Below are 13041 nucleotides of genomic sequence, written 5' to 3'. Positions count from 1 at the left end.
TGCACTCCCCGATATTGCTCGAAGACCTGTTTCACTGCCACGTTAGTATAGTCTTCTATCTGTATGTGACTCCACATTAACGCACCATCACAAAAAGCAAACACCACATGAACACATTTCACAAGAGTACTTAGCACTGAACGAAAAATACAAGGATTACACAGCATTTTACACAGATGGTTCAAAATTAGGAGACTATGTCGGAAGTGTAGTACAGTAGAACCCCGCTATTGTACGCTTGGATATAGTAAAATGAAACTGCTGTCCCATTTCGCGTTATGTAGACGACTGCACATTTTTTTTCGTCCATAGAAAAGAATTGAAAAAAAAAAATCTCCTATAGTATAAAGCGACTGGCCATGGCGACGTACTTCCGGCAGAATGATGACGTCGCGGCACACGCAAAGTCAAGGATTGCGAGGCCAACGTTCGGAGGCAAACGAATACCGAAGACGATAAAATGGCGCTTTTGAGGTGGCTTCATCATCAACCTCAAGTGTGCTAGGAGAAGCCATTTATCGAAGGCCTTGGGGCCATGAGGCAGAACACTCGGCGTGCACAAAAAAAATTACGTTGACAATGAATAGCGCGACTCACTGAGCAAGGAAAGCTAGTGTAAGTGCAGTGATGAGTAGAGAAGAGAAGAAAAGAGTTAACATTCACATCACGGCAGCGACGGCACCGTGTGGGCGGTTTTACTGCGCTTCACTGTTCTGCACGTTTCTTAACTATTGCCTCATAAATGACGCTGATGCTGCGGAAGATGACATCATGTTCACACAAAACATAGGTTTTTACTTGGAATCAAACTGGCGTTATATTCATGGCCGTGTTGTAAATGTGCAAATGCAGTACTTCCACTTCCCTGTCTTCCTCGGCATTTTCCCACTGGCTTGAGCCTTTCCTCCTCCAGCCGGCGCCACTATCACTCCTGCGGGGGTGTGCTTCACCAGTTAAATACCTATTGGCGTGGGAAGAAAGATGGCAGCCAGGCTGCTACCCTTCAGACCCCTAATGACCCTTGACCCCCGACACCCGGCGATTCCTGGTGCTGTACAGTCTCTTGTTGAGCGCCTCCTTGGTCCCACAAAGGGAAGATGTCGCCAGTGGTAGCGGCCCTCTGGAGACGCGCAGCGCGCTGTCATACTATGCTCCAAACATGCATTACAGCCTTTGATAAGAGGCATACACAACAGGACAAAAGCCAAAACACAAGGGCACATAATGAGTTTCAAGTCCCAAGTCGGAGTCGGCGTGAATAAGAGAGCAGATCCATGTGCAACATGAGTCAGTAACGGTAAAAACAAAGCAAGTGAATATACGGCATAAAGATTTCGTGAAGTTTGTATGCAGTAAACTTATAACTAAATGGCTGGCTTCATTGGGCAGCAGAGTAGAGAGCAAACTCCACTCTTAATAGTTTAACAAGAGCTTCGAACCTGGTAGCCTTGATGCCATGGGTAGCGCAAAATGGGTCTCGCACAGCTTCTGCCCTTGCCGTTCGACCATGTTCCTACGTGGCACTCGCGGTATAACAGGACGTACTATATCCACCGCAATGGACGAGGGTGGCACTGGTGAACACTCACAAGGTTCGGTTACACTTCACATAAATACCCTCGAAAGTAGAAGATTGGGCAGCTGTCATCGTAGCTCAGTTAGTAGAGTACTGGACGCGAATTTCGAAGGTCGTGGGTTTGGATCCCACTGGCAGCATGTGGTTGTTTTTTCTTCTGCTTTTATTAATCTCCCATTGAAGAACAACACAAGTTAACAAAAAAAAAAAGACATCTCGTAGGCTCCTTGGTTTCAGTGACTGTTGGCTTCCGTTATGTCTGCCATTACAAGCACCTCTTTTCCCTTCACTTGTACGCTGTCCACCTGGTTAAGCCAGTGGTAGCAGAATGGAATTCATGTAGACGCCAAGGATGCTTCACTGACGGGATTCTATGTCACTTTCACATCTGACATATAACTTTCTTCTTATGAAACAAGATTAACCACATCTTACTCCTATGCAAAACTCTGGGAAACTAAGGAAAAACATCTTATGCAATTTTACAACAAACGCATCGCTTTCCACCTCGGCTTGCTCCAAGGAGATAATGTACTTGTCGAAATTTCCTTTGTTTTTAGTTTCTTACAAGAAGCAATGCTCCTAAACAAGTTATGTCCTAAAAATATCTTAAAAACTTTCTAGTCCTTATCCACAAAGCAAACACATTAAACCTTGCGTTTGGCACATGGTAGCCATAATTGTTTGTGCATCATAAAACGCAACAGAACCCTTTTGACCTTGCATGCAGCTGTGTAGAATGCAGCTCTCGAATAATTAAATGTTACTTTGGATTTGTTCTGTTCCTGTAGTCTTTGAAGTTTTTAGCTGTGAAGCCTAACAGATAAAGTGCTATTCCACCTTGAATAAAATATGTATCTATGCTGCTGCACTGTGTCGCACTTCAAGAATATTTTGTATTTTCTGTTTAACTCTGTTGTAATGCTATTGATATGCAACTTGTGCGCAGTCATGAATTTGCATTTTTTCTTTCTTCCATTCTGCAGGAGGATTGATGATGACCGTGGCAAGTCATACGAGCTGGGCCAGAGTGTCGTCAAGTGCATGCGTGGTGTTTTGTTTTGCTGGATGCGGCAGTCCAAAGACAAGGTGAGGCATGGGGAAGATAAGATTACTATCAGCAGAGAGATTGATGCTATGTTGTTTTCATTGTTTCTCAGATGGAAAAATTTAAAGTGGAGCAAGGACCCCAGCACGCCCTACACTCAATTTTTCATCTCAAGACTGGCATGACTGTCATTCCCGAAAGCGATTATGGGCACCTGCAGGCAAGCCTTTACATGCTTCCCAGATGAGCTTTTTGCATCCTATTAGAAGATATTGTAATGTGCCTAATGTATCCAGCTTGCAGAAAAACGGAATGTATTTTTTCTTTCTGCAGACTGCTGTTTGTTTTCAGTAGCAGAACATTTCATTGCATGGGACCTTGCATTGTGGAAGTCTGAGTGCTTTTCCAGATGCAATTCATGATATTTTTTCTTTCAGATCGATTCAGTGTCACTTTATCTACTGTATCTTGTTCAAATGATCACGTCAGGACTACAGGTAAGTGAAAATAGCTCTTTGTGGACTATTCAGATGTTTTCTTCCATACTGTGTGTTGGCCCTAGCACAAGTCAAAGTTTAATCCGCACAGATTTTTACCATTAAAATCAGGACCTGCATTTCAGTGTCACAGTTTTCTCAAGTGCATGATCGTTTCAGATCATTTATACAATGGATGAAGTGAACTTTGTACAGAATCTGGTGTACTATGTGGAAAGGGCTTATCGCACACCAGATTTCGGGATTTGGGAAAGAGGCAGCAAGTACAACAATGGCACTCCTGAGATTCACTCAAGGTAAATGAGCTAGTTGTAATGCAAACCTTTCATTGGATTGTTTGTTTGCTTTCTTAATAACTAAGTGTTCTTGTCTGGAATGCAGCTCGATTGGCATGGCAAAATCTGCTCTGGAAGCCATCAATGGTTGTAACCTGTTTGGTGACAAAGGAGCATCGTGGTCTGTCATCTATGTTGATGTTGATGCTCACAACCGCAACAGAAGCATTTTTGAGACATTGCTGCCCAGAGAGTCAAGTTCAAAGGTCTGTTATTAAGTTTGTTCTTGTAGCCTTCCTCAGATAGGCCTACCCTCTGGGTCTGAAACTTACTGAAGCTTCCTGAATTCGAGCCAAACAAGCTGGAGGTTTATTTTTTCTGACAGAGTTTTGCAATAAGGACTTTACTGTTATAACGGTTGTTACAGCTGCTGTAACCATGTTTTTTTTTAAGCCATCAGTTTTTAGATGAAGAGAAATGACAACTTTGACTTGATGTGGAAAAATTTGCTTTTATGTGTAAGAGCCAGTCAGAAGTAGTCAGCACTTTCTGTGACATGAATGAGATTCACTTTATTTGAGATGATACATTGTATGAGATAACTTAAATTCAATACTCTTCCTACGATCAATCTAGCATATGCTTTGCATCTCTTGAGTAATCCTTCGAAGGGTGTCAAACAATATGTTCAAACACTTCTCTTCTGAAGCAAAGTGCTAGTGTGCACAGCAGCCTACAATGATGGCATGTGTAATTTTGGCATACTTTTTTTCTTCTCTATTTTAGGCAGCGTTATGTATCCATTCTCTGTGCAATATGAAGCATGGTGCTTAAGTGTCTAAGGAATGCTAGATTTTTAACATTCATCATTCAGTCCTTAAGCAGTCAATATTCTACCACCGATTGTCTTGTTTTTTTATTTGTTGTCATTTGCTGCAGATACTACGTCCAAAATGTTGAATATGGTGCTGCCACTAATAGTCTACTTCAAATTTGTGCTGTATGCTTTTACTGTTTTCTAACTTAGAAATTAATGCAAAACAGTTGTTACAAACTGAAAAGGGCTACAAGTGATACCTTGGGCACTACTTGACACTTCTTGTCATGTGACCTGCCGCGGTGGCTCAGTGGTTATGGCACAGAAACCCTTTCTGACCAGGTGTGGTTTCTATTGGTTCTCAGATTCCACTCGGAACGTTCTTATCGGTTGTTTGTTCCTTAGGGTTGGGTATATAGTAGTCATGAGATTTGGCGGATGGTACTTCATAGGACTGTGCAGTTGTTTCGACATTCAGGAAAGGATGCCAGCTGGCATTCACAGTCACCAGCAGTTGACTGCAGATCAAAAGAATGAAGTGTTGTTATTACACGAGGTAAAAAAAAAAAAACATTTTTTAGAGTCAAAAAAGGGAGTTAAGTAAATACAGTATTCCACTGTGAGCCTTTTAATGTGTATTTGGAGGAACTGTTCTCATTGTTTGCTTACCTTTGTTGTTATTGGGGCAAGTTAAATAGGGAAAGAAATTGATTAGCTTGCTTTGCACGCACCTATTTCTTATTTTTCGCCTTCAGTGCATCACTGCACAGAGAAACATTTACATTGCAGTTGTTGAGTCCCAGGGCTGTATTTCAGTGGAGGCAGAATCCAAAAACGCCCATGTGCTTTTCGATGTCAGCGCACATCAAGGAACTCCAGGGGGTCTAAATTGATCTGGAGCCCTCTACTACGGTGTCCTTCATAGCCTGAGTTGCTTCAGTATGTTAAAACCCCGCAATCCACAACCTTTTAAAAGGTCATAAAGCAGTTACGTTTTTGCATAGTGATGTTATAGCACTCTATGGTAATTGTTCAAACATTGTTCACTGCTTCCATGTCTAGAACACCGACACTGGGCTTCTTATGGCAGTGAGCTTCCCATGTTTTGCAACCCATGATGACTACCTGTACAAACGCACAAAAGATAAAATCATACGAAAGCTACACCGTAGCAACTATGGCATCAAGAGGTTCCTGAGGGATGGCTATGGCACAGTGCTTGAAGACAAAAGTCGCAAGTATTACACATCGGGGGAAACCAAGGCAAGTTGCTTCATTTGCCTTTTCAGTTCCTGTGCTTGGCTTATTAACTTGGCCATGAATTTTGCAGGATTATAACTTTGCTGCTTTCTTTTGTTTTAGGCATTTGAAAACATCGAGTCTGAGTGGCCAATGTTTTTTATTCTCATGATACTTGATGGTAAGTTATGTTCTGTGTAGAGAAGCATGATATGTCCTGGTGTATAGTATGAAGCAAGCTATGAACACATGGTAGGAGGTTATGCACTGATGATAGTTCAAGGTCTGTTGTTGGTGTGCTGTCACATTTATGAGTGTGTGTCACTTTATTGGTTGCATAAAGTAGAGGTTGTGGCGGCTACTGGAAGGATTAGAGTTGCATTGCATTGCAAGCAGTTGCTGCCTGCAGTGCAGTGCAGTTGATTGCAATGCATGCAGTTTGAGTTTGTGCTCGCAGCCTCTTCTACATAACTTTTATGAGTAAATTGGTGACAGCCTGGCAGCATGAATTCAGCTATTTTATATTACTGTGTGCACTTTTTCTGGTGAAGGAAGAGGAGCAATATAGAGAACTTGGCTTGAGTGCCTCTTAGACTAAGATGTGCAACTCATTGTGCAGTTATGTGGTGTGTTGTTCTAGCTGCAGTGCTGCTGAGCCTTGCATAGAAGTTTTGTATATGAGTGCTTGATTCTTAGGCAGAAAGCCCTAATGTGAGAGGGGAGTAACATGGTTGACCCTAATCTTGATCGGCAACGAAGTCTTTGGTGATGACTTCACTGTGTACACTTGCTGTTGTGGTTATTACTGTTCTTTTGGTTTAGAGTATAATGGTAATCATAGCTGGATGCGATGCTTGAAGCAAATGGGAAGAATCAGGAAAGCCGTGGACTTCATTCCATGGCTGCCGTACCTGTGATTCTGTTCAATATGTTGGACGAATTTTTCAATGCTGGGTCTCAGGAGGATACATTTGTGTCCAAAGTTCGATGCACACACTTTATTGTGGAGTGCCCTGAGCAGTTTTGAAACTATGGGGATTTCTGACTTGTTTTAAGGTGGTTGTTCGCCACTGGGGAATGACAACAGCAATTTTGTAGTTGATTTCGTGGGACTCGCAATGTTTTGCTGATAAGGACTAATTTGTTTTTTGTTGCAGAATTTGAGAGGTGGTATGCTAGTCATAGTTGTCTTGGACAATTCTTATAACTAAGCCTTGTACCTTGCCTCATCAGGTCTTTTTTTTTTTGGTGTGATGTCAGTACACGTTAAAGAACCCCAGGTGGTTGAAATTTCCGGAGCCCTTCACTACGGCGTCTTATAGCCTGAGTTGCTTTGGGACATTAAACCCCAATAAACCAATCATCAGGTCTTTGTTAGTGATGCATCATTTCATTTGAGTTTGCTAATTTGTTTCATTCTCTGAGGATTGAGCATCATTTTTGCTTTTTAATCGTGCCCAAGATTCTTTTATTGCCTGAGTTGGCGGAAAACTCAGTTCCTTTCCTTGCTGCTTCCAGGTATATTCAAGGGCTTGGATGACCAAGTTCAGAAGTATAAACAGCTCCTAGCGCCAAGATTGAAGAGGGACAAATATGGAGGTGATTCCTGTCTTGTTACTGCCTAGTTTCGGTGTGACGCCATGTGTGTTGCCTTGGCTATAACTGACCTCTGGTGTTGAATTTTATTGTATAATATTGACCAATATTGTCATGCCACAGGCTTCTGTTTCCTTGCATTCTCTCTGTGCATCTGGGAGCATACCAGGAGGATTTATTGTTTTTTGTTTGATACACAGTGCAATTACAGGTACCAGGTTGTATTTTTCTTTATTTAGAAAGCTTAAAGGGGCTGTGTAACACCTTCTGAGGGGAGCACATAAACTCGCTCAGGCACTGCATTGTGTTGTCATGAACACCTGAGCCAAATGATACACTTCCACACCCAGCAGAGAACTGATAATCGCATGGGAAAGTTGGTGAGCCCTTTCCAGTGACTTTTACGTGCTCGCACCCACCTGCATCTCGCGCTCCTGCGTATGCTGGTTAAGAGGTGGCTATTGGTTAGATTTTATTAGACGTCGTGCAGCTTCTGTGGCAGCGGCTAGTCAATCGTGTCGGTCTGGTGGGTCAGGAAGCTGCACTCCCCTGGGGAATTCCTGCATGTGTCGGCGGTGGGACCGGTGGCGGAGCGCCGACCTCTGAAAGCGCAAAAAGTGATGTGAGGAGCGGGAAAGGCGCGAAGACGCTTGGATTCAAAATTTAACTTTAGATAACTCTGCTTTTACAAAATGCATTAAAAAAATTCTTGCTGGAGGATATTTGTGAAGCAGCGTCCTTGAACACCCGACGTGTACCGCACCTTTATTGACAGCACCTTTCAAAGCCCCTTTAAAGGTAAACTTAGGCGTGCTGGTTTTTGCTGGCCGTATATTTTAAACATGTGCAAGTTAACAGACCACTACTTTATTCCTTTTTTTATATGTCAATAAATAGAGGGATTCCTCCTGCCATCATCTGCCATACATCTTTGACGTATGTTTAGCTCCTTTGATTTTTTAACTATGTGGTGATGCCTTGAATGGGGCCAGTGAACTTCTTGCTCATTTTTCAGAACTAGTAATACAATACCATAAAAAAGAATGCCATGATAAGATAACTGTACACAAGTGAAAATAAGACAGTAGCAACCACCTTTCCAGTTATTTTGTCAACTTAAAAAAAAAAAGAAGGTTTAGATGTGTTAGTGTGGTGTGTGATGAATAATCAGAGAAAGAATTTGTATTGTTGCAGGTATTGCAGCAAGGAGAAACTTAGTGCAAACTTGGATCTGAAATTACTAATGGTATCAAAATGTTTACAGTGCTATAGAAACTAGTTAGCAGTTTTTTGTTATCATTATTTGCATGAGCAATGTACATACTGCTATAATCATTATCAACTCTCTGTTATCAACAGCCCTTATGTCAAACAGTCTGTTTCATTTTCCATGCAAAAACAGCCATGAATTTGATACTGCAAACATTTTTATTTATTTATTATTATTTTTTCCAGGTTGTTCTTAAGCTTTTCTTGAGCTTTAAAATTGGATTCTCTTTTATGTGGTGTAAGGCAAAATACGATTTCTTGAAGGCGAATGTACAGTTGTCAAATGTGCTAAAAATGTGTATATTTATTAACAGAGATTAATTGGCAAAACATTCCAGCAAACAAGCAGTTGACCAAATGATTGTTAGAAGTAAAGTCTGCTGGAAAACAGTTGGTGTGGATGTGGGCCAGTGCGGGGCGTATTGTTGAATAGATGTCCAGTATAATTTATTGTCTGCGTCACTGCCAAGGACATATTGCTTGTCATTGAGAAGACTCGCAAACAAAGACTCTTGGCTTGGCCAGGCTTTGCTGATGGTTGATTGGCTGAAAACGTGTTGTATTTGTAGTGCCAGTCCTGAACAGCTGCACATGCCACGCTGTTCCTTTCCTTTCCACGATCTCTTAGCATTGAATGCCTGGTTTTACCAAATGTGGCGTAACTTAAACTAGAATGAATAGGAAAGGCAATTTTTTAGCGCCTATTGTATGCAGTGCATCATCTTTTTGGTAAAGTTGACTATGAAAGTAAATTGTCTCAGCTCACACATCTTTTTTTTTTTACTTCTATGATACCATTGACATTTATATTGTTGTTATCTTTCTAAAACCTTCATTTATGTTGGGAGGTGTACGTGTTCATCATACTCCTGCCAGTGTGCAAGTGTTGCTGTTATTGCCATGATTCCCATGCACGTAGGTTCTTATTACCTCCTGCACTTTTACTCGGGCTTTTACAAGCAATGAAGTTGATACCTCTATTTTACTTTTTTTTGCATGTTAGCGCATGTTGCTAAACAAGCTTGCAGCTTAAAAGCATATCGCTTGCACACTCGCATCTGCTTTGACTGTTTCTTTTAAACCAAGTACAGGCACTCATTTTTTGAAAACGTCTTTATTTTGTGTCATAATCATGAGCATTTTCTTTTGTAAAATAAAAAAATTTGCTTTGGAGTTTTGAAGGAAATGCATGTTTAGGTATGTGAGTTTTATCTTGTGGAGCTATTTCAATGGTAGCAGAATGGGCTGTGCAGAGATGACTGTTGTGACAGTTGGGCGGACCACTCTTTGGTGATGTTGCAGATTACTATAGGACAGCCCGTGTGTTCGCTCTTTATTATTGCCAAGCTGGAATAGTAGCACTGCTGGGGTCATGCAGTGCGCATGTTTTTTTCCTGTTGTTTTTCATTTCCTGGCATTGAATGACTTCATGTCAGTATTTTTTTTTTTTCGGTTATAAAATGTGTTCAAGGCTGCACACTTGCTTAAGGATCAAATACTCAAAAGAATGCTGCATCAGTATTCGCTTGAGGATTCTTCTCTTCAGACTTTAGAGAGTTTATTCATTACTCTTTTTTGAAACCATAGCTATGCAGCAGAGGCTTAAGCATTCTGGGCTAAATAATATGAACGGTGCAGAAATCTACAGTGTTCAAATTATGTGTGCGCCAATGTGTCTGTGTGCAGTCAAGGATGCATTGGAAATATTTGATAACAGTAGGTAATAAAAGCTGGGGTAATATGGCATTTGTATACCTTGTTAAAGGGACCATGAAAAGAATTAAAAGCCGCTTGTAAATGTTAGAAGTTATGCTCAGAAGCACTGACACCAAGTATGAGTCTTCGGAACTGAGCCGGCAATTTATTACGGCTTTTTAAAAATCGCGTTTTTTAAAATTCGCGGGCCGTTTGGTGTCTTCGTAGGGAGCGATTTTGAAACCAAAACCGGGAAAACAGACGTCACTAGTCCCATGACGTCGGTAGGCCACCACACGCTGTCATTCGCTCGAGCCGCGGCAGCTACGACGTCACGGGCACACTTCCGGTAGCGGTGAAAATCGTCTGCTCGAGGCGCCGCGCGGCCCCCTCGGGCAAGCGCGGGCCAGGGCATTGCCTTCACGCATATGTTTTCAATTTACCTCTGCCGCCTCTTTCTGCCGGGAGTTCGGGAGCAAAGAAAGCGCCGAGACCGGAGAGACGCTGCCGACGCACGCTGCTCCTCGGGAGTGCGACAACCGGAAGTCGTAAACCGAACGTCAGCGAATGACGTATTCATGGGCGGAGCCCAGTCCCGGAGCTGTTTTCTTTATTTTTTCTTGGTGCTCCGCGTGTATGAGTTGAGGGGGGAGAGGAGGAGCGTGATTTTTAATCGTCTATAACTTCGTTGTTATTCATGCTATCTCGAAAATTCTTTCGCTGGGGTGACGAGTGATGGATTGCCTATCTTTACGTAATCTCAATTAATTTGTTTCATAGTCCCTTTAAAGTACTCGGAAGCTTCCAGTTTTGGCATTCTCTGCTGAGCAAATTGTTAGCCTCATGGTGGTAACTTACAATGCATTTACAGTTCCTAAATATATATGTCTCGAATGGGGCATAATCACAGCATTTATTCATTTTGTATGCTGTAATTGATCGCTAGTTTTTTGTATTTAGTACCCAAAAGCATGGCACACCAAATGCTGTACTTGGGGAAAAAGAGACAGTTTGCATGCTTCTGTGGTGACAGCTTTTCCTTGCGTGCATGTTATTTCATCATGCAGTGGCTGTAGCTCCTTTCTTCTATTGTCTCTTTAATTGCATTGTGTCTTAAAGAACAAAGAAGTTTTCTTCTTACAGTTTGAAGTACATTTTATGTTGTCTAGGCTACTGATCAGTATTAATGTGCATTAGCCCTTATTGCCACACCATTGTAAATGAATAACACAGTAATTTAACATTGAGCAAACATTGTATATGTTTACACATGTTACTTTCAGGACAGACGGATGTGGCCAAGGATGGAACGAAAGAATGGGAAGGTAAAGCTAGCGTAAGGCTGACAGAAATACTTCAGTATTTGTGTCTTTTATCTACTGTGCACTTTCTTTAATGTACAGTGCAGTTAAACTTTAAAACATATTAAACTGTGTGTGAGTCAAGGATAATGACAGCTCTAATATACAATAACTCTAAAACTAAGCTCCAGTAATAATGTTGTTGATTTCCATTAAACTATTTCTGTGCCTACTTTTGGTGGAGTGGAGTGCTTTTACTGCCATGCATGTGTCTAGCAACTCTTTAAAGCTTTCTTTCATTTGGCTTGTGTGTGCTTTTTGTATGCTTTTATAAGTAAGCTTGCTTTCTATGGTCTGCTGAGTCAGAAGCATGTCTCTGCATGTGTCTCATTGTTTTCGGTGTCATGCTCTACCGTTATAAATGCAGTGACTCTCTGCGCACAATGACATGTAGCAACATTCTCACTGGTCTCTCGTGGTGTATGGTGACAACCAGCATAGGCTGTCATATTGACTGAGGCCACAGAGCCACTCGCCATGGTGGCTTTGTGGCTGGGTGGCTCTGTGGCTTAGGCGTTTGGCTGCTGATCCCAAGGTCATGGGCTCAATCCTGGCCACAGTGGCCATATTTTCGATGGAGGTGAAATACAAAAACGCCCCTGTGCTGTGCGATATTGGCACACATTAAGAATACCAAGTGTACTGTGCAATTTCAGTGCACGTTAAAGAACCCCAGGTGGTCGAAATTTCTGGAGTCCTTCACTACGGCATCCCTCATAGCCTGAGTCACTTTGGGACGTTAAATCTTAATAAACCAAATTAAATTAGTGCAGAGCTCTCTGCTATGGCATCCCTCGTAGCCTGTGAGTCGCTTCAGGACATTTAACATGATCCACAATTTTAAGCTTCGTTTGTTGCATTTTGGACTGTATTTTGTATCTCATTAGAGCACTTCTTTGCTAGAATTCTTCAGGTCTGTAGTATAAAACTGAAGAAAGTATAAGAAGTTAGCCTGTTGTTGGGGGCAGATAGTGCAGTTTTTCAAGGATTCTTTAAAGCTATGTTATGCTGGTTTAAAACGATAGCTGTTTATTTGCTTCATTTTGTACTTTGTTTCTCCTTTGAAATGCAAGGGTTATGAGATTGGTTGTGTGCACCAAATAATTTAAAGCATGAAATGCTTTTTGTAGGTACCTCGTAGCAGGATAAGAGACATATCCAAACATAAGTGGAAATATTTGAAATGCATTCCATTGGTATTTAAAATGAGCTTGTACACAGCGGCAAGTGAAATAGGTGCCAGTCTGTAAAAATTATGTTCATTTGTAATTTGGACTTTCGTGACAAATATTATCCAGTGATGGCTCTAATAAGCAAAACTGTTAGTGGGAAGTGCTGATTTTAGTCTCTTTCCCCCTATGTGATTTTCACACTTGACAGGGGTAAACACCTATTATAACAGCAGCATCTGCCAAACGCATGCGTGTTCTGTCCTTTGTCACTCAAAGTGCTAATATGACTATGTATTCAACGAGTGAACTCTTAACTAGTCCAGATTTCCATTCTAAGGCTTCTGTTATGTTTTACTGACAGTTTTCAAGCAATCTGTTTGGCAGTGATTTTGATGTGTGTGACTGCTTCTGAAACAGATGGAACAGTTCAACAAAACTATGTGTGGTGAATGAAAAATCTTCACATTAGAATTATAGGAGTGTAGAATGGCATAGG

The 13041-nt window shown here is 41.5% G+C and overlaps 1 protein-coding gene across 2 annotated transcripts in view; it reads left to right on the top strand.

Annotated features, from left to right (window-relative positions):
• Window positions 1-13041, top strand: part of LOC149350664 (putative phosphorylase b kinase regulatory subunit beta) — a 62323-nt gene that overhangs the window by 8187 nt on the left and 41095 nt on the right. Inside the window, exons 4-12 of one of the 2 annotated variants that reach the window (XM_089579754.1) lie at window positions 2563-2665; window positions 2737-2844; window positions 3062-3121; window positions 3281-3417; window positions 3503-3662; window positions 5276-5476; window positions 5576-5633; window positions 6971-7051; window positions 11296-11337. In XM_089579754.1, coding sequence (XP_089435880.1) covers window positions 2563-2665; window positions 2737-2844; window positions 3062-3121; window positions 3281-3417; window positions 3503-3662; window positions 5276-5476; window positions 5576-5633; window positions 6971-7051; window positions 11296-11337 — 950 coding nt within the window. The remainder of the gene's footprint in view (window positions 1-2562; window positions 2666-2736; window positions 2845-3061; window positions 3122-3280; window positions 3418-3502; window positions 3663-5275; window positions 5477-5575; window positions 5634-6970; window positions 7052-11295; window positions 11338-13041) is intronic. The other variant, XM_089579755.1, reaches the window with a different exon arrangement.

This window comes from Amblyomma mixtum, chromosome 3 (assembly GCF_055824585.1).
Source record: "Amblyomma mixtum isolate Tamu chromosome 3, ASM5582458v1, whole genome shotgun sequence".
Taxonomy (NCBI): domain Eukaryota; kingdom Metazoa; phylum Arthropoda; class Arachnida; order Ixodida; family Ixodidae; genus Amblyomma; species Amblyomma mixtum.
This window is presented reverse-complemented; position numbering and strand designations above follow the sequence as displayed.